Source organism: Amblyraja radiata, chromosome 3 (assembly GCF_010909765.2).
Source record: "Amblyraja radiata isolate CabotCenter1 chromosome 3, sAmbRad1.1.pri, whole genome shotgun sequence".
NCBI lineage: Eukaryota > Metazoa > Chordata > Chondrichthyes > Rajiformes > Rajidae > Amblyraja > Amblyraja radiata.
The window spans coordinates 22536737-22559339 of NC_045958.1; the positions used below are offsets into that span (position 1 = coordinate 22536737).

Below are 22603 nucleotides of genomic sequence, written 5' to 3' on the forward strand. Positions count from 1 at the left end.
GATGGAGGAACTGAGTGAAATCCAGGTTAGCCGGGAAGTGGTGTTAGGTAAATTGAATGGATTAAAGGCCGATAAATCCCCAGGGCCAGATAGGCTGCACTCCAGAGTAGCCCCAGAAATAGTGGATGCATCAGTGATAATTTTTCAAAACTCTTTAGATTCTGGAGTAGTTCCTGAGGATTGGATGGTAGCTAATGTAACCCCACTTTTTAAAAAGGGAGGGAGAGAGAAAACGGGGAATTACAGACCAGTTAGTCTAACGTCGGTAGTGGGGAAACTGCTAGAATCATTTATTAATGATGGGATAGCAGCACATTTGGAAAGTGGTGAAATCATTGGACAAAGTCAGCATGGATTTATGAAAGGTAAATCATGTCTGACGAATCTTATAGAATTTTTCGAGGATGTAACTAGTAGAGTGGATAAGGGAGAACCAGTGGATGTGTTATATCTGGACTTTCAGAAGGTTTTCGACAAGGTCCCACATAAGAGATTAGTATACAAACTTAAAGCACACGGTATTGGGGGTTCAATATTTATGTGGATAGAGAACTGGCTGGCAGACAGGAAGCAAAGAGTAGGAGTAAACGGGTCCTTTTCACAATGGCAGGCAGTGACTAGTGAGGTACCGCAAGGCTCAGTGCTGGGACCCCAGCTATTTACGATATATATTTATGATTTGGATGAGGGAATTGAATGCAACATCTCCAAATTTGCGGTTGATACAAAGCTGGGGGGAAGTGTTAGCTGTGTGGAGGATGCTAGGAGGCTGCAAGGTGACTTTGATAGGCTGGGTGAGTGGGCAAATGCATGGCAGATGCAGTATAATCTGGATAAATGTGAGGTTATCCATTTTGGTGGCAAAAACAGGAAAGCAGATTATTATCTAAATGGTGGCCGACTAGGAAAAGGGGAGATGCAGCGAGACCTGGGTGTCATGGTACACCAGTCATTGAAAGTAGGCATGCAGGTGCAGCAGGCAGTGAAGAAAGCGAATGGTATGTTAGCTTTCATAGCAAAAGGATTTGAGTATAGGAGCAGGGAGGTTCTACTGCAGTTGTACAGGGTCTTGGTGAGACCACACCTGGAGTATTGCGTACAGTTTTGGTCTCCAAATCTGAGGAAGGACATTATTGCCATAGAGGGAGTGCAGAGAAGGTTCACCAGACTGATTCCTGGGATGTCAGGACTGTTTTATGAAGAAAGACTGGATAGACTTGGTTTATACTCTCTAGAATTTAGGAGATTAAGAGGGGATCTTATAGAAACTTATAAAATCCTTCAGTGGTTGGACAGGCTAGATGCAGGAAGATTGCTCCCGATGTTGGGGAAGTCCAGGACTAGGGGTCACAGCTTAAGGATAAGGGGGAAATCCTTTAAAACCGAGATGAGAAGAACTTTTTTCACACAGAAAGTGGTGAATCTCTGGAACTCTCTGCCACAGAGGGTAGTCGAGGCCAGTTCATTGGCTATATTTAAGAGGGAGTTAGATGTGGCCCTTGTGGCTAAGGGGATCAGAGGGTATGGAGAGAAGGCAGGTACGGGATACTGAGTTGGATGATCAGCCATGATCATATTGAATGGCGGTGCAGGCTCGAAGGGCCGAATGGCCTACTCCTGCACCTAATTTCTATGTTTCTATGTTTCTATGCCTTTGGCCTTGCTTGGCAACTTGGCACAGCCTCAAACAAAACTGCTGACTTCTTGCTTTTACTCACAGATGTGGCTCTTCAAAACTTGCAGATTTCAAGTCTGAGCCATTTTGTAATTATTGTTGAGGTTCAATTTTTCATTTCCTGCCATTGTATAGGAAACACAGCAACATTGATCTTCAGGTCTGTGTAGATGAAGTGAGTCATCTAGGGGAATTCCTTATGGCAAAGTTCCCAGTGATGACAGGGAAGCAGAGAAGTGATGTTGTGGGATGGAAGTGAAGTAAGGACAGTTTATGGTGTGATAGGGTCATTAGGGAACACAGCATGGACACTGGCCCATAGGCCCACTTTGAATGAACCACCATTTGCACTAATTTTACATGAATCCCATTTCTTATTCTTCCCACACTTCCATCAACTCCACCAGAATCTGCTGCTCATTGACAAACTCTGTGTGTGGCACGGTGGTGCAGCGGTAGAGTTGCTGCCTTACAGCGTTTGCAGTGCCGGAGACCTGTGTTTGATCCTGACTGTGAGTGCTATCTGTATGGAGTTTGTACGTTCTCCCTGTGACTGCGTGGGAGTTTTCTCCAAGGTCTTTGGTTTCTACCCACACTCCAAAGACATACAGGTATGCAGGTGAATTGGCTTGGTAAATGTACAAATTGTTCCTAGTGTGTGTAGGATAGTGCCAAAATGCGGGAACGCTGGTCGGAGCGGACTCGGGGGCCGAAGGGCCTGTTTCCGTGCTGTACCTCCAAACTAAACTAACCCAAACTCAGGGAAATGTACAGTGGCCAATGAACTTACCAACACATGCGTAATTGGGATGTGGGAGGAACGTGGCGAAATAGGAGGAAACCCATGTAGTCACGGGGAGTGCAATTTCCTCAAAGGCAGCACCGGAGGCCAGGATTGAATCTGGTTCTCTGGTGCTGTGTTGGTGAATGGTTGTTCGTAGCAAACTAAGAAAACAGTTGCTGATTTCCAGGTGGGACTGAACAACTTAATTATTTTAATTCAATTTTTTGGAATCTAACATAACCATCAGCCAGCATTTATGTATTTATTTCAAAATAGACTTTATTCAAGTAATAAAAATATCCAATACATGAACCGTGCAAAAAAATTCATCCGACATTTTCGGAGGTTATACAGACATTCAATACAGTTTACACACATTGCTCAAATTTCACAAACTTCTCCACCACCCTTGCCACTCATGTGGCCCACTGGCATGGAATCCCTTCCCTTATTTTTGAGGGGCGTCTCCACCACACCCTGCCCCCATGTCCAACAGCAAAAAGACTAGACTGTGGTCCTCTCCCACCGAGCCTCGGTCTTGGCTGCACCAAGCTTCAGTGCGTCCCTCAGCACGTTGTCCTGCAGTCTACAGCGCCAGCGTCCATTTATTTATTTATTTATTTATTTTTGAGTTTAAGTTAAAATTTCATTAAGTTTATTTTCAATTGGTCAGCAAGAACTCACTACATAAGAAATATGTATGTAAATATTCAAACTACAAAGACATAAAAATGTTCAGGTACGAAATAGCTTTTCTTCCTTCAGAACTACATATATCCTGGAGGACGGTGCTCATTTGTGAAAGCATCAGTTCCAGTTCTCCTCAAAGCTATCTATGCATTCACAAAGTTCTCACATCTTTCAATGGACCACAGAATTTAAAGGTTCAGCTCCGATATTCCCCAGATCCAAAGCAGAATCTGTTTCTTCATCTATTTCACCAATCACGGCCACATTGTCTCCTCGCACTATGTACAAGCCAAGTTCTACTTGTTCCACACCTTGTTGTGAACTGAAAACTCGCTCGTGACTTTCATCTTGGATTAGGTTGATGGTCTGATCAAACCCCTTTAACGTACCCACAATCATTCTTCCATCTGCTGTGACCACTGCAACTGTATGGTTGATGTAGTTCTCGAGAGTCGACGTCATGGCGGCGTGAGTGGCAGCCGTTCCCGCTCATTGCCCTTGAACTGAGTGGCTTGATAAGCAATATCTGAGAGCATTCCAATGTAAACCACTTGAGATGGTTCTGGAGTCACCTTTGCACCAGACTGGGTAACATTGGGAGATTTATTTGCCTGAACAACATCAGTACGCCCGATGAGTTTTTACAACAGTCCAGTAGTTTTTGCCGCCATCAATACTAAAACCATTTGTTATTTATCTCCCCAAAGTCAACATTGTTATGAATTTTTAGGTGAATTTCCGTTCCACAGCTGCTGAAGTGCAATTTAAAGTCAGTTTTCTGGAATACCAGTCCAGAACATTTTAGCTTAATTTAGAGATAGAGCATGGAAACATGTCCTTTGTCCCACCGAGTCCACGCTGACCATCCATCACCCATGCACGAGCACTATCCTGCACACTAGGGACAATTTACAGAAGCCAATTAACCACCAAACCTGCACGTTTTCAGTATATGGGAGGAATCCTGAGCACCCAATGAAAACCAACGCACAGGGAGAATGTACAAATTCCGCACATACAGCTCATGTAGTCAGGATTGAACCCATGTCTCTGGCACTGTAAGGCAGTAACTCGACCACTGTGCCACTGTGTATTGAGCCATTGTACTAACATTATATATTTTAACGACTAGAAAGCCTTTGAATTCTTTGACATTACTTCCCAACAAACAAACAGCCTGATTGACAGTTATTGAAGATAAAACTCTAGTTACATTTCAGGTATGCAACCTCATTAAAATATTTCCGTGACAGATCCACTACTGGAAAGCAACCTGCCTGTATTAAAACAACATTTACATTTTAACCATCTCCTCTCTCTGTCAACATGTCATAAGGAATTAAAATGATCCCCATATGTCTTTCCAATGCATCGAAACCCTGCTTTGAATGTGTGCAGACAGTATCAGTGAGGATGGTACAGAGAAGCTTAATCCAGTTGCTTAGCTAAAACTGTCACTGAAAGAGTAGGAGAGGCCTCCTCCAACAGCCATTCGTCAAACCACTGTTTTGTCAACCTGCTGCGACAGAAAATTAAAAATTTATTCTCATCTTGAATCAGCACATCAACATATAAAATACTTTGGACCTAAGCAAGAGGTCAGATGAGCATGTTTCTGTCTTCTATTCTGCAAGGAATGAAATGCCGTGACATGCACTGCCACTGGCCACTGATCTTCTGCAGACATCCCAAGTATTCTCCGCCAGTGATGACTTTAATCTGCTATTGCAGCATGATAACCCAACTTTGATTTAATGATGAAGAGGTCGTCTCCTGTGGTTACTGAGTGTCGGTTGTTGTTGGTGTATCCACCAAAACCCTGCTCATTTGAAAGGTGTTCCAACCTACATTTGAGTAAGGCATATTTCTTCTCCGCTGAATATTTATATTTGTTAATTAATTAATAGGTGTGTAACCCATCTAACAAATTGTGACAGCTAGGAGGATTTTACAAAGCACATTGAGCTGTTAAGGCTCATAATCCAGAGAAGAATTAAGTTGTTTTTGCATCTAATTGTTTACAAAAGGAGGGAATTGCATCATACCATATGGCTCTCAAATGAGACTCTGCTGAGTGCATGAGATGCAACAAAAGTACATTGCAATGTCTAGAAATGGGTTTAACACCATTACATGTCCGTCAACTATCTGAGCAAGTTCCTATGTGAGACATTATTCAAATAGCTGACCAAAAGAGATGTGGCCTAGCATTGGCAGGATATGTGTGAGCAAATGATCAAACACATCAAACAGACAGTCTCGCAAAGGTACACAAAAATGCTGGAGAAACTCAGCGGGTGCAGCAGCATCTATGGAGCGAAGGGAATAGGTGACGTTTCGGGCCGAAACCCTTCTTCAGGCAGTCTCGCAAAGCCTGGGTTGTGACATTGTGATAACAAGAAGGAGCTGACACAACAAGGCATTGGAAAAGAGTCTTGATGCAGTAATCTTGCTGGAGAGTGGCATACACAGGCAGAGCTCTGACACGAAGGGATTCGACCCAAAACGTCACCTTTTTCCTTTTCTCCAGGGATGTTGCCTGATCTGCTGAGATACTCCAGCTTTTTGTGTCTTTCTACGGCACAATACTTGTAGTGATGTTAGCATTAGATGGGACAGCTCCATGAGCACAGAGATGCCAAATCACGAGATCATTGCAGTTAAGCTTGTCCACAGAGCATCAACATTTCTGCTAGGGAATTCTGTGGTGTGAATTTGTGGAATGGGCTGGAACAGGAGATAAAACTTAGCACAAGCATAATTCAGTTTAAAAAGATGTACAACAACACTTGTTTAAAAGGATATTGGGATGAGGATAGGTGATTGTGAGTGGGATATTTGTTATACTGATTGTATTGGGAAGCGTGATTATAGGGTGATGGGTTGTATATATGACTAAGATACTGTATAGTATATGAGGGTTTTTTCTTTTCTTTTTCTTTTTTTCTTTTTTGTATAGCTTTGTTAATATTTGATTAGTATAAATGTAAATAATTTGGTGTACATATAGCTGCTGGTGTACATATGGTATACGTATAGCTGCTAAATTTGTATAAGATAATTACAAGCAGTTGAATAACGGGTGGGAATTAATAAGCTTTGGCTTCTTCCTGCTCCTTTTCAGACACATACGATTTCATTTATTTATAGATATTGTTTATGACACTTTATAAATATTCTTGTTTTATTTTTTGTATGCTGTTTCACACTTGCTTTTTATTCTTTTATTCTGTTCGAAATAAATAATAAAATAAATAAAATAAATAAATAAATAGATAATAAATAAAACTTGTGAGGAAGTAGGCAAACAACAAAAAGATTCAGTACTGCCCTGGCAAAGACATACATGCCGAAGACACACTTAGCCAAGACCATCACAAGGACATAAGGAATGCCAATGATACCAAGCTGTATCAACATTGCAAAACTCTCTGCTTTTGATCAACGAGGTTGAGAAGACGAGCAGGCAGATGATATGAAGCAATGCTTGAAACAAGGAACTGCAAATGCTGGTTTACAAAAAAACGACACAAGGGGCTGGAGTAAATCAGTGGGTCAGGCAGCACCTCTGGAGAACATTCAGACCATCAGTCTGAAGAAGGGTCCCAACCTGAAACATTACCTATCCATGTTCTCCACTGAGGGACCCGGACCCACTGAATTATTGCTGCACGTTGTGTTTTGTTAATATGAAGCAATGCTTGAAACAAATGATTCAGGTGGAATGGAATGAGATACGATAGTCGGGCTGTATTTCTACATGGGGAATGAACTGGGCAACCAGGGTGACCTGCTCTTTAGAGACAAAATGGTTATTGTTCACAAACTGCAAAGGAAATCTGTAATAAATTGTGTCCATGTTCACATTTGGGGGTGAATATTTGCCTCTGCTCATGGACAATATATCTACTGGTGATGGATGAATGAGGAGATTAGAGATCATACAAATGGCCTGAAGGTCTTTCAACAGGATCCTAACGAAGGAAACATCATTTGATTCATGAAGAATCAGAAGCACACCGAATCTTTCAATGGATAAGACATTCCTGAGGTGAGGACCATGGTAATGAGTCGGAGTTTTCACTAGACAACTTTGAAAGGTTCTCAAAGGACTTGCAGTTTAATCACAGGACAACATCACTTCAGCTTCTACAGAGTATAGGGACAGCAAGGACTGCTGTGACAGTGGTCAAATAACTGGACAAAAGTTAATACAACACGGTCAGACCCCTGGGCATCTTAGTCTTCCACAAAACCACAACCCAATGGCTTACAGACTGTCCTGTCCACTGGAGGCTCTACTCTAACACCAGAATGGCAATACAAGTGTAGAGGGTCCAAAGAAGGCTGGCACACCACTGGAACTGAAGTGCCATGGATGCCACCACTGAAGGCTGAAGTCATGAGGCTGAGGATGATAGTCTAGCAGAACAACACCAGACGAGGCTTAAGACAAGAGTGGCGTTCGATACATCACACTCCAGATTAGATGAGATAATCACAGGGATAATCACATTTTCTATCACACAGAAGAAGTGGGCATCTCAGGAAGACCACTGAAGATGCTTGCTGGATGTGTGCAGATGTGGAAATGCCAAAGGTTCACTGTTGACCTTGTGGAGATAGAACTCTACACTTTGACAACAACGTCCAGCAAGGAAGGAACTGATCATCAACCCAAACATCTGGAAGGTTTTGTGCCAGATTAACAGACACGGAGACCTGTGAATCATTTGATTGGTTGACGTTCTATTCTTGTTTTACATTTTTTTTAAAGGAAGTACATAGATACATAGATACATAGAAAATAGGTGCAGGAGTGGGCCATTCGGCCCCTCGAGCCTGCACCACCATTCAATATGATCATGGCTGATCATCCAACTCAGTATCCCGTACCTGCCTTCTCTCCATACCCCCTGATCCCTTTAGCCACAAGGGCCACATCTAACTCCCTCTTAAATATAGCCAATGAACTGGCCTCAACTACCTTCTGTGGCAGAGAGTTCCAGAGATTCACCACTCTCTGTGTGAAAAATGTTTTTCTCATCTCGGTCTTAAAGGATTTCCCCCTTATCCTTAAGCTGTGACCCCTTGTCCTGGACTTCCCCAACATCGGGAACAATCTTCCTGCATCTAGCCTGTCCAACCCCTTAAGAATTTTGTAAGTTTCTATAAGATCAATCTCCTAAATTCTAGCGAGTACAAGCCGAGTCTATCCAGTCTTTCTTCATATCAAAGTCCTGACATCCCAGTAATCAGTCTGGTAGTAATATATTTGGCATTGATAATATTGATTGGTTTACTGGTTTAGAATTGTTTCAAGTATCTAACTGCTCTCTGTATATAGCAATAATATTTAGAGTAGAATCCTGCCTGCTTCTATGAACTTAACACGTAATAGATTTGCTGTCCTGTCTCTGTAAGTTATTTTATTAATAAAGTATAACAAGATAGTAAATGGACCATGCTTCCATAATGGGACATTGGGAGATACTTAACTCAAGGACATGTAGGGAGGTCATAGGGTAATGAGAAGTAACCTCTGGGGTATGATTGTCCTGAAAACCCTTTGAGTCTTAACCTGCTTCAAATGTATTTGTGAGTTTGTTTTAAATTTCCAGCAGCATTTGAGGTTTTGGAAGAAGTAACAGGAAAGGTTTATGAGGGCAGGTCCATAGATGTAGTCTATATAAGCTTCTGCAAGGCCTTTGATAATGGCTGCATGGTAGGCTATTCTGGAAGATTAGATCGTAGGGGATCCAGGGAGAGCAAGTGGGGCTAGAATAGCTGGGACATGTTGGTTCGTGTGGGCAAGTTGGGCCGAAGGGCCTGTTTCCACACTGTTTGACTCTATGCCTCCATCTTCTTCTTGCGTTTGAGGCAGCAGAGGTTATGTAACGCCCTCCAGATGCTGTAGCCAGTTCAATGTGCTGTTGTCGAGGGCCGTGAGGTCCACCCTTCCACCAGGGGGGCGAGGACAGCGCAGTCGAAAGTGACGTGCTGCGCTGTTTGCTGGTCCGCTCCACACAAGCAGGCTGCTGATGAACGCAGCGCCCGGCTGACCCCTGTATGGAACTGGTTCAGGGCGACCCACTCTTTGCGGGGCAGGGTGGGGTTGTGGTGTTTGCGCAAATAGAATGACTGCCAAACCGGAAGATAACAAGATCAGAGTTTTAGTTATGTATAGATAGAAGATAGATAGATTGAATGTGTTTGATTCTACAGCATGTCACCAGAATTTACAAATCGCACGACAGCAAGGGGAATAATGTTACCTTTTTATTGCTAAGCATCCTTCTACATTCAGATACTGAGATTATTTCCCCAGGGAAAAAGAACAAAGAACCTTTAATATTTTTATATCAATGTGATGTTAATGTCTCGTTCATGTTTGCCCCAAAAACCTAGAATCATTGTTGACATTAAGAGCTACAGCAACAGTGAAGAGATTGTATATCTTTACACTTGCTCCTGATTCAGTGCAACATATTTCTGTCAGTAGGTCAGATTCGGAGACTGAAGTGATGTAGGTAGATGCAAGTGGAGCTAATCTTTCCATCACTGGCGATCGAGACCCTTATTCAGACTCTGGCATCAGGAGTTATTGGCAATATGACCTGTTTCTGACCTCATGCACCACTAATGTTGGCCCTGATCTCCTTTTCCCTCATGACCGGTTTGGAGAGCTGAATGCCTTGGAATCGGACTCCCACTTTTATGTACCAACAGAGCCTGGTCAAACTGCCAAAGCCAGCACACTCCCTGTTGTCCTGTCTCCATGAATCTGTCGCTCTCTGTATTTTCTTTCAGCTAGCAACACTCGCATCTACAATGGCTGGCTTTGTCCTTCTGGTGCCATCTCCCCTGTTTCTGACCTTTGTTGCAAAACATCGGTAGTTCTCACTTTCATTGCATGGCTCATCACATGAGAACAAATCACAGACTTTTGTTTCCACTGAAAGCTGTAATATTGTGTGTACACTAGTAGGATTCTTTTTTTTTAAACAAATCATTCACAATGTAAAGGTTAATTCTGCTTAGCATAAAAATATTAGTTTAAAATCTATTATTGGATTAAACTGTGGTTCAGACAGAGCATGGATTCATTGAGAGATTTCAGCCATCGATACATTATGGATTTATTTTTTCATGCTGGCTCTGAATAACTACATAGGAATTACATTCAGCTGCTCAAGTCTATTGAACCTATTTGATCTATTCTTATTAATTTTATAAACCTTAAAAGCAAGCTCATTTCAGTTTCGGATTGTTCAATTGACAACCCAAAGCACATTTGTCATTGAGAATTATTGATTTCCTTTGTGTGAAGATATGCTTTCTGAATTCACCTGTAAATGGCCAAACATTTCACATTATGCACACTTATAATGGACTCTCCCATCAGAAAAAACTACTTGCTTCCATCCATCAATTTGTTGAATCATTTTACTGCCTGTGAAGGAAGTGGAACTCAATTATCTTTGGCCTTTGAATATTCTCCTAGTAGTTAAGCAGCAAATAAATAATTTAGATAATTGATTAAATCAGAATGGCTACTGTTCTGTTTAATAGAGCTTGCGTTTGGGGTATATTTGTCATGACAACAGATGTCAATGAAATAGCGTCATCTATGAATGCAGTCAGCTTCAAATTAATCATCCCAATGGCTGCAGCACTTCACTTGAGATACAGCTCCAAGTGTAATTATTTAAAAGTAATGTACAGGCTCGAAGGGCCAAATGGCCTCCTCTTGCACCTATTTTCTATGACATCAAACTACAAATGAAATACCACAATTATATTTGTGCTTATGCTTATTTGAACAGTGCATTTGTAGATAAACCAAGATTGTATAATTGTGTGGCATCATGCAAAGTCAGAACATTGGTATAATCAAGAATGTACTTACATTTACTTTGCAAATCTCAAGTGACTCCAAAGCACTTTCCAGTCAATGTATTTATTTTTTTCAAATTGTTTTGAACTAAGGAAAAGCAATAGGCAAAATATTCACAAGGCCATTTAAGTCACAGTGAGATTACTGACAATGTAATTTGCCCAGTGGTGCTGGTTAAGAGATAATTACCAGTAACTCACCAGGGAGAATTCCTTTGCTCTTCTTCAAATACTATTTACATTAATTTAAGGGAATGGGCAAGGGGTCGCTGATAGTCCTGCTACTCATTATCTGTTCAATGTTACAGGGTGAACATCACCATAACGGCAGGTAGAATCAGTGTAAAGAAACTGCACCTAATTTTCCAACCTCAAAACTGCAGATTTGCTGTGATCATCACAGCGGAGGCTTTGCTTGCTGAAGGAAATTATGCCATCTCAGGAAGACTATTAATGGCTTCAGATTCAAATGAAATATATCATTAAGTATATCCAAGAAGATCTGAAGAAGTCATTGCTACTAATTTGCCAGACACCGGACATGCAATTTTCTGAGATATTTGGTCAAAAAGCATAAGTTAGATAAAGTTACAGAATCATACAGCTTGGAAACACGGCCCTCATCCCAACTTCCCCACACCGACCAACATGTCCCATCTACACTAGTCCCACCTACACTAGTCCCACTAGTTTGGCCCATATCCTTCTAAACTTGTCCTATTCATATACCTGTCTAATTGTTTCTTAAACATTGCAATAGTCCCTGCCTCAACTACCTCCTCTAGCAGCTCGTTCCATACACCCACCACCCTTTGTGTAATAAACTGGCCTGTCAGATTCCTATTAAATCTTTCCTCCTCACCTTAAATCTATGTCCTCTGATTATTGATTCTAGATTCCCCTACTCTAGGCAAGAGACTTGTGCATCTACCCAATCTATTCCTCTCATGATTTTATACAACTATAAGATCACCCATCATCCTCCTGCACTCCAAGGAATAGAGATCCAGCCTTCTCAATCTCTCTCTCTAGCTCCCACCCTTTAATCCTGGCAACATCCTCGTAAATCTTCTCTGTACCCTATCCAACTTGACAACATCTTTCCTATAACATAATGCCCAGAATTGAACACAATACTCTAAATGCTACCTCACCAACATCTTATATAGCTGCAATATGACCTCCCAACCTCTAATGTCAATGAATAACATTCTTTGGGTATATTTCTATTCTCAAGAGAGCATCCAGTTTCTCAAATGATGCTGGTGTCCATGTCTCCACCCTCACTGAGTCATTGGGAAATTTGCTTTTCACTAATTTTAACCAATAGTTTGACCTAATACTTCTAAATTATATTGTTGTAGATCCATTTAAAGTGCAAGGAGCTTCAGGTTAATTGGTGTAAATATTCTCAATGACCTGTCATGCATCAACCATATTGATGCAACACCAAAGAAGGGCACACTAACACTTCTACTTCCTAAATAGACCGACAAAATGTGGCTTGTCTCCAGTGACTCTCTCCATATAAGGCATGCTGGCGGGTTGCTATATTTAAGAAAGAGTTAGATGTGGCCCTTGTGGCTAAAGGGATCAGGGAGTATGGAGAGAAGGCAGGAACAGGATACTGAGTTGGATGATCAGCCATGATCATATTGAATGGCGGTGCAGGCTCGAAGGGCCGAATGGCCTACTCCTGCACCTATTTTCTATGTTTCTATGTTGCATCACAGCTTTGTTTTGGAACAGCTCTGCCTAAGACCACAAGAGTTGAAAATGTGGCCAAGTCCATCAACTCTCACCATTGACTCCATCTACACTTCACGCTGCCTCAGAAAAGCATCCAACATAATCAAAGTCTTGTCCCACCCTGGTCCTTCCTTCTCCCTGCAGCCATCTGGCAGAAAGCACTGAAGCTTGAAAGCATGTACCACCAGACTCAGAAACAGTTTCTTCCCCTCTGTTATCAGACTTAAACTAGTCTACTGTCCGATTCACCTCTACCCCATTGAAGACTTAGGGCTATGTCTAGGGATCTAATGCACTACAATGTGCTACATTGTGGAGAATTATAGTCTGCACTTTGTATAGAGGGAGTACTCTTGCCATGGAGGGAGTACAGCGAAGGTTCACCAGACTAATTCCTGGGAAGTCAGGACTTTCATATGAAGAAAGACTGGATAGACTCGGCTTGTACTCGCTAGAATTTAGGAGATTGAGGGGGGATCTTATAGAAACTTACAAAATTCTTAAGGGGTTGGACAGGCTAGATGCAGGAAGATTGTTCCCAATGTTGGGGAAGTCCAGGACAAGGGGTCACAGTTTGAGGATAAGGGGGAAATCTTTTAGGACCAAGATGAGAAAAACATTTTTCACACAGAGAGTGGTGAATCTCTGGAACTCTCTGCCACAGAAGGTAGTTGAGGCCAGTTCATTGGCTGTATTTAAGAAGGAGTTAGATGTGGCCCTTGTGGCTAAAGGGATCAGGGGGTATGGAGAGAAGGCAAGTACAGGATACTGAGTTGGATGATCAGCCATGATCATATTGAATGGCAGTTCAGGCTCGAAGGGCCGAATGGCCTACTCCTGCACCTATTTTCTATGTTTCTATGTTTCTATGTATCTTCCCCCTTTGCTCTATCTGGTGTACTCGTGTTTGACGATTGTATTTATGTATGGTATATATGATTTATTAGAATGCAAAACAAAGCTTTTCAATATACCTCAGTTCAAGTGTCAATAATAAGCCCAAACCTAAACCTCAATGTTTGCTTTACCTAAGATAGGCACAGGGTGCTGGAGTAATTCAGCGGGTCAGGCAGCATCTCTGGAGAAAAAGGATGGGTGATGTTTCGGGTTGGGACCCTTCATCGGACTGAAAGTAGGGGGTGGGGACAGGGAGGAAGAGCTTGAGGTGAGAAAAGACCAGGACCAATCAGTGCCAGCTACAAATGACCTCAGGCAGGGCGGTGCCCTGTAGGTACATTGTTGGCCAGAGAAACAATGTGGAGAACTGTGGAACTGGTAAAATGAATAGGGTGGAGGAAAGGTCCGGGAGGGAGGGGTAAGGGGAGACTAAGATGAAGTTACTTAAAAGTGAGATTGTGCCATCCCTAGCCAACAACGAACCCATGAGGTCACCACCCTGCCTCAGGTCATTTGTAGTTGGCTCTGATCAGCCCTGGTCTTTTATCACCTCCAGCTCTTCACCTCTCTCCCCATCCCCTACTTTCAGTCTGAAGAAGGGTCCCAACCCAAAACATCACCTATCCTTTTTCTCCAGAGATGCAGATGTTACCTGACCCACTGAGTTACTCCAGCACTTTGTGTCTATCATTAGTGTAAACTAGCATCTGCTGTTCTTTGTTTCTACTGTTTATTTTACCGTTACTATTTATCATCCAATATTCTCCCACAAGGGCACATTGAGGTCACATGTTGCAGGTGTGTATATCCCAGGCTTCTTCACTCTTTTGTTACGATCCAGTGTACCAACAGTAGTGACTCTTCCCCAGAAATGGAATATCTCCCCTGTGCCTCAATAACAAAAAATAATCTCAGGACTGAAGTATGACCTGATTACAGCTCTGTACTATTTTAGCATGGGTCTCAGATGTGCTGTATACTGTAGTTCACCATTTCACTTTGTTTGCTCATTTGCTGCTTCACAATAACTTAATATATTGACTCTAATGTCACTAATATCTAAGGATTTCTTTAAAACTATCTGTTACAGCACTTTGTGTTTTTATTTGTTCCAATTATCCATGGTTGCCAGGGGTTCCTTTCAAATCTTCATTTGATTTTATTTTTAACTTTCACTTCAGATTTCACTGTCCAGCTCACTTTGACATTGCCTGCCATGTATCATTAGTGGCAAAGACAATAGTGCTTTCCTTGTTTAGTTATAACATAACCCTGCAGAAAGTGGAAGATTAATTTGTTCTAATTGATGCCGTAGAAAGAACGTTTACAGCTGTGCGCCTCAAGTTAGCCAAATAACATATCAATCAATAAAGCTCTTCTATATCTGGTGCAAGGAATAGGTTTTGAATATGGATCCATTACAGCAAACATAGTAACCAAACTTTGGATTACATTCTTGTGTTTGCATATTGTGCTGTAAGTAAGCAAATATGTTCTGAGCAACTTTGTTTTTTTTAATATTAAATATACACTAATGTAATTGTATAGGCTCAACATGCCACATGGAATCGAGGCAGCTGCGAGGAGCTGTAACATTTCTCACAGTTAAATATAGAGTGGTGATTTGGGGAAGTTGCTTGCAGCTAAGTAAGATGCATTTATGTCAGTGCATTTATGAGCGGAAACTGAACTGGAATAGCCATATATACAGCGTGGTTCAGGAATCCTGCAGCAATTAACTCACCTCCTGACCCCACAAAACCTGTTCACTTCTCACGAGACACAAGTCAGGAACATAGAACATAGAACAGCACTGCACAAGATCAGGCCCTATGGCCCACAATGTCTGTGCCAAACATGATGCCAAGACCAGCTCTTATCTGCCTGGGCATAATCTTTATTCCTCTAGTTCGTCTACATCCTCCCTATCCATGCTCTTTTCCAAACGTCTCCTAAATGTTACTATTTATCTGTCTCCATCACCTCCCCAGCAGCTCGCTCCAAGTACTCACCACCTTCTGCATTCAAATACTTGCACCGTACATCTCCTTTAAACTTTGGCCCTCTCACCTTAAAGCTATTCCCTCTAGTATTTGATATTTCCATTCTGGGAAAAAGGTTCTGAGTGTCTACCATATCTATGCCTCTCATAATTTTATATACTGCTATCAGGTTTCCCTGCAACCTCTGGCATTCCAGAGAAAACAATCAAAGTTTATCCAACCTTGTAGCTAATACCCCCCAAGCCAGGCATCATCCTGGTAAAAGGATACAAAGTACTGGAGAAGCTCAATGGGTCAAACTGCGTCTCTGGAGAACATGAATAAATGACGTTTTGGGTCAAGATCCTTCTTCAAAGTAATTGTAGATGTGGTGGGGAAGAAAGCTGGAAGAGAGGAGGGGCAGGATAGAGCATGGCAGGTAATATGTGGACACAGATGAGGAGGGGTTTTGATAGGTATATGGTTGGAAAGAGGCCAGAAATAAAATCAGGTGTGAATTGTGAAACTAGAGGAAGGAATATAGGGGGGGTTAAAGGTCACCTAAAATTGGAGAATTCAATGTTCATACCATTGGGTTATAAGCTACCCTTGCAGAATCTGAGGTGCTGTTCCTCCAGTTTGATTGTGGCCTCACTTTGGCAATGGAGGAGGCCAGGACAGGAAGTTCAATATGGGGGTGAGAAGATGAGTAAATATAGAGTGGTGATTTGGGGATGGTTAGCAACTGGGAGATCTAGTAGGCCTTGGTGGACCAAGAAATCTGCCTTCACTTTGTCCATATATTATGTCCTTGCATTGCAATAGAATGCAAAACATCCTTCTTCACATGATGAACTGCAGGGCTGTGCAGAAAAACAAATGCACTCACAAGAGAAGCCACCTCAGTAGAATTACCAGCAGATTAACTTCAATTTAATGCAACCCCAGCCAAACTATCCATTGAGAAAGTAGGCAGAGCGTATTAAAAACGGAAGGACATTCACTCAGTTCCCATGCACTAACTACAGGATTTATGCTTTAACACACCATCTGAACATTCACATATTAGGGTATGGTGCAGCTTTTCACACAGTTGGATCTGTTGCTTATTTGCTCTTTATTGAAATACATGTTTTTATTCAAATGGAAGCTCCAATGGCCCATGGTTTCCATTGGATTATCAAGAAAATAATGAAGGTAAATTCTGATCAGAGATTTTAGGAAGATATCATTTACTAGTAACATTTCATTCTTGTTTGGTCAAATAAACAAATAGGTATTGGGAACCATAGTTACAAAGAAAACTGATGTGATGTGATCTGCTGAATCAGGGCGAATGCTATTTATGCCTGTCCTTCAATGTCATTGGAGACAAATTAAACAAAGAGACAGTGAGATGAATGACTCATTAAGCTGCTTGAGTTCACTGAAAGGTGAACATAAGGACAACCGATATGACAAGACTCACATACAGTCATTCAATTCATTAACCTGCTCTTTCGCAATAACACACAATGAAGAACATTCCACACAAGCTCATGGGTTATCTGACGATAGTTTCCAACAACTCTAACCTGATTGCTTCAGTAAAATGTTTTACGGATTTCCCAGCCCTCCTGTATCAAAAATAAAATATCTGTACACTTTCATAAGGTCATAAGTGATAGGAGCAGAATTAAGCCATTCGGCCCATCGTCTGCTACGCCATTCAATCATGGCTGATCTATATCTCCCTCCTAACCATATTCTCCTGCCTTAGCAACATAGAAACATAGAAAAATAGGTGCAGGAGGAGGCCATTCGGCTTTTCGAGCCAGCACCGCCATTCAATATGATCATGGCAGATCATCTAAAATCAGTACCCCGTTCCTGCTTCTCCCCATAACTCCCCATAACTCCCGATACCCGTACTAATCGCTGTAAAAAATCTTGTCAAAAATCTGAGCTTTTCATTGCTACTTAAGTTTTGTAAGATTGCTACAAAATATTAATTGCAAGAAACTTGATTAATAGTTTGGTAATGTGCACAGGATAGATGGATACAGTAATGATATTCCATGTCTCGAGAGTTCAAAAGCAGTGTCAGATCACCAAGGAAAAGTGAATAAGGTCCAAGATTAGGATAAATTGTATTAATGAGGTGGTAGTGAACCTATGGATTTCTCCAGCACAGAAGGCAGAGAAGTGCAAGGCATTAAATATATACAAGGACAGAAATGTTTCTTGATGCTAAAGGGATCCAGGTATACAGGGAAGGTACACAAAAATGCTGGAGAAACTCAGCGGGTGCAGCAGCATCTATGGAGCGAAGGAAATAGGCAACATTTCAGGCCGAAACCCTTCTTCAGACTCAGTATACAGGGAAACTGAAGTGGATCAGCATGACTGTGTGGAATGGTGGAGCTGGCCACAGAGCCCTGACAGCTCGTCCCTTCTGTTTCTCCATTTTCCTGTATTGGTTATTGCTTTTGAGAAATATCAGAGGTGATGTTGCAGTACAAGTTATCATTAGAGTGTGAATACTATTTATTTTTTGAATGCAGCTCAAGTTTGTATCTCCATTTAAAGATGTTTATTGCAGCCGGTTTTGCAGTAATGTCCTTTAGTACTTTTAAAAATCAAATGTTTATTAGGATGAGAACAGGGGCTGGAGGTACAATGGCTGTTTTTCATTGTGTTTTTTCTCCAGGATGTGAAAGGCAGCAAGCAGGATGTTAGGGATGTAACATCACATAGAAACATAGAAATTAGGTGCAGGAGTAGGCCATTTGGCCCTTCGAGCCTGCACCGCCATTCAATATGATCATGGCTGATCATCCAACTCAGTATCCTGTACCTGCCTTCTCCCCATACCCCCTGATACCTTTAGCCATGACTTGCTTGTACCTAGGGAGGTAGGCATTGACTATTTTGTGAGAACAAGTCTCTTACAGAGGCTACTGCATCAATAAATGTGGGGACCAATGCCGTTAAAAGTCCATTTTAAAGAATCATTTCAAAGTTTAAATCTGTAATTTTTCAATGCTGTTATTTTTCTCCGCATTCCCTCCCAGTGATAAGGTCAAGGTTCAAGGTTTCAAGGTCAGTTTATTGTCACAGGTACCCGGATGTGGCGCCGACGGACGAGAAGCCGAAGCAAAGAAGTCGAAGCCAAAGAACTGAATGGGAACGAGGCCGAAACGCCAATAAACCGAAAGAGTACGAAGACGAAACGCCTACTAACCGAAAGGGCGGGACGCCTAAAAGCCAACAAACCGAAAAGCTGCGTCGCCTAAAAGTAAACTTACCAAATGGCCGCTCTGTCGAAACGCCACTTACCCGAAAGGCAGCGTCGTCCACAGGCCCAAGGACCGACTGCCGCTCAACAGAAACGTCCAATAACGGACATGACGTTGCCGGGGGGCGGGACTTGTCAGCGATTGGTCCAGACCCCCGTGTCCATCACATCACTGTGTGGGGGTTGGGGTCCGATGGCAGTGCATCGCGGTCAGTGACTGTGGGACGCTCCCGCTGGTGGAGAGAGAGAAGGGGAGAGAGAGAGGGGGAGAGAGAGAGAGAGAGAAGGAGGAGAGAGAGAGAGAGAGGAGAGAGAGAAGAGGAGGGAGAGAAGAGGATAAAGAGAAGAGGGGAGAGAGAGGAGGAGAGAGAGAAGAGTGGAGAGAAAGGAGGAGAGAGAGAAGGGGAGAGAGAGAAGGGGGAGAGAGAGAAGGGTTTGAGAAAGAGAGAAGGGGGGAGAGAGAAGGGAGAGAGAGCGGGAGAGAGAGGGGATAGAGACGGGATAGAGAAAGGGGGAGAGAGGGGGAGAGAGAGAGAGGAGAGAGAGGGAGAGAGAGGGGATAGAGAGGAAGGGAAGAGAGAGGAGGAGAGAGAGAAGGGGGGAGAGAAAAGGGAGAGAGGTGGAGAGAGAGAAGGGAGAGAGAGAGGGGGAGAGAGAGAGAAGGGAGAGAGAGACGGGGAGAGAGAGAAGAGGGGAGAGAGACGGGGAGAGAGAGAAGAGGGGAGAGAGAGGAGGAGAGAGAGAAGAGGAGAGAGAGAAGAGGGGAGAGAGAAGAGGGAGAGAGAGAAGAGTGGAGAGAGAGGAGGAGAGAGAGAAGAGGGGGGGAGAGAGAGAAGGGGAGACAGGAGCGTGGGGGTCCTTTTCTCACACAAGTCATAGGTGACTGGGCAATCTGAACCCAAGCACCAAGTTGAAAGCGGCCGAAGGTGCGCATCCCTCGGGACAGCCCCCACTCTCCCACGGCCACCCTCCGCGGGCTGCGGGTCGGGTGGAGCGGAGGTTTGGGATAATGTTCATCCCTTCACAGTGATGTGATGGATGCGGGGGCTGGACCAATCGCTGACAACTCCCGCCCCCCGCCAACGTCATGTCCATTATTGGACGTTTCTGTTGAGCGGCAGTCGGTCCTTTGGCTTGTAGGCGACGCCGCCTTTCGGGTAGGTGGCGTTTCTACAGAGCGGCAATTCGGTAAGTTTGCTTTTAGGCGACGCGTCTTTTCGGTTCGTTGGCTTTTAGGCGTCCCGCCCTTTCGGTTAGTTTGCATTCAGGTGTCCCATCCTTTCGGTTAGTAGGCGTGTCGTCTTCGTACACTTTCGGTTTATTGGCGTTTCGGCCTCGTTTCCATTCGGTTCTTTGGCTTCGACTTCTTTGCTTCGGCTTCTCATCCGTAGGGGCCACGTCCGCACACGATTGTCACATGTACCAATTAAAGTACAGTGAAAATTGAGTTACCATATCGCCATACTAAATGAAAAGCAACAAGACCCACAGCCACATAAAAGTTAACATAAACACCCATCACAGTGGATTCCACATTCCTCACTGTGATGGAAGGCAATAAAGTTCAATCTTCTTCCTCTTTGTTCTCCCATGGTCAGGGCAGTCAAACCATCTGCAGTCAGGGCGATCAAAGCCCCTGCAGCCGACGATCGAAGCCCCCGTTGGGGTGATCGACACTCCCGCATCGGGTTGGAGCTTCGATCCCCAGCAAAGGGATTGCCAGATCCGCGATGTTAATGTCCCGCGGCTTGGAGCGCCCGTCGGTCTCCAGGAAAGGCCGCCAACTCCACGATGTTAGGCCACATTGGGGACGGAGATACAATACCGAAAAATATTGCATCTCCTTCGAAGTAAGAGATTGAAAAAAGTTTCCCCAAACCAGATAAAACAAACCAAGGAACACTAAAACATACTTTTAACACATACTAAAAATAACAAAAAGAAGAAAGGACGGACAGACTGTTGGCGAGACAGCCACTGCTGGTGGTGCCACCCGATAAGGACGGCAAGGTAAGGGAACCATGGATGAGCAAGGAGGTTGTAAATTTGGTCAGGAAGAAAAGGGAAATATATCTCAGGTATAATAAGGTGACATCAGATGTGGCTTATTAGGAATATAAAGCGACTAGGAAATAACTCAAGCAAGTGATTAGAAGGACCAGAAGGGGGCATGAAATGTCATTGGTGAATTTGATTAAAGAAATCCCGGCTTTTTATATGTATGTTAAAAATAAGAGGGTGATCGGGGAGAAGGTAGTACCACTCTGTGATCAGTGGAGATCCACAGGGATCTGTGCTGAAACCTTTGCCGTTTGTGATATATATGCGATAAGTAAGTTTGCTGATGACAAAATTGGAGGATTTGCAGACAGTGAGGAAGGTGTGTCAGAAGATACAGTGGGATATAGATCATTTACAGAAATGAGAGGAGAAATGTCAAATGGAGTTTAACCCGAGCAAGTGTGAGGTGTTGCACTTTGGGAGGTTGAATACAAGGGGAAATGGCCAGATAGCAGTTAATGACAACTTTCCCCATAACTTTTGTTATAATCTCCCTCTGATCACAGGCAGGCATGAATTAAAGATATTTATGAAATAAGATCTATCTTAACATTAGGTGGACTTGAGGCATTTTGAGGCAGGTTACATTTTAATATTGCCACTGAGTTACAGGCATAACTCAAATCCTCAGTTGTGTGTGAGATACTTGCAGAAATAGAAAAAAAACCCATCTGGAATATTACTACAAAATAAGTAGAAAAGTTATAAAATGGTGCACTGATTTATATACAATACAATGGCATATTTTTCTACATTTAAGTTGCCAAATAAATGTAACTGGCATTGATGTTGTATAAGGCAAATCTAGGAATGATACTCAGTTCAAAGATTCACTCACCAGGGAATCTTGGACAAAAATCTTGGATTCTACACAGAAACAAATGAATGCTAAAATGGGACAGTTTTTTGTACATTTCTAGATCTATAAGTTGATCCAAATGCCCTTCTTGTAATCTTGCAAATAATAACAGAAAACGCTTCTTCACAAAGACTTGACCTCACTTTTATCATGGTTTCATGGCATTCAGCATAAATGGTGCAGAAGCAGACACCTGTCGGATTTACACACACAGCTCAATTCAGTCACAAGGCTGCAGGAACAAAGGCCCAGTGTCATTTCAGAGAACTATAGCACCAGTGTAAATCAGGAAACAATCCACGGGTCATTGGAAGGAGCTTCTGCTCTGTGTAACTTTCTGATGGCCTTTCCAGCAGCAAGGGAAGGGCTCAATTACATATAATCAACAAAATGTAAATCAGGAAATGCAGACATGGCACTATGTGTATCCACGTGCTCATTTCTGCCTCAGTTGGCAGAATCATTCAGTCGTGTAATGGACGAGCACCCAGATTTGACTGGCCTGAAGAAACTACAGCAAAACAGTAAAGAATCCAACATCTGACCTGATCCTTGAGATTAATTTTCATTGCCACTACTTGTGCAGTAAATTATTAAAACAAAGTGCTTTACTTTCACAGGGCAGCTCCAATCCTTATTCAGATTGGGTTATTGAATTCAACAGAAATAAATCTTTATTGGCTTTTCACAAACAGGTAATTCATTCTACTCAAATAACAAGCAATAATGAAGT

At 42.7% G+C, this 22603-nt stretch overlaps 1 protein-coding gene across 1 annotated transcript; it reads right to left on the reverse strand.

The window, feature by feature from the left end:
• Window positions 1-3083: 3083 nt before the first annotated feature.
• On the reverse strand, window positions 3084-3655 carry LOC116970644 (U6 snRNA-associated Sm-like protein LSm8). The gene has a single exon (XM_033017188.1). It carries the CDS (start codon window positions 3609-3611, stop codon window positions 3321-3323), a length of 291 nt encoding a protein of 96 aa, XP_032873079.1. The 5' UTR covers window positions 3612-3655; the 3' UTR covers window positions 3084-3320.
• Window positions 3656-22603: the final 18948 nt, after the last annotated feature.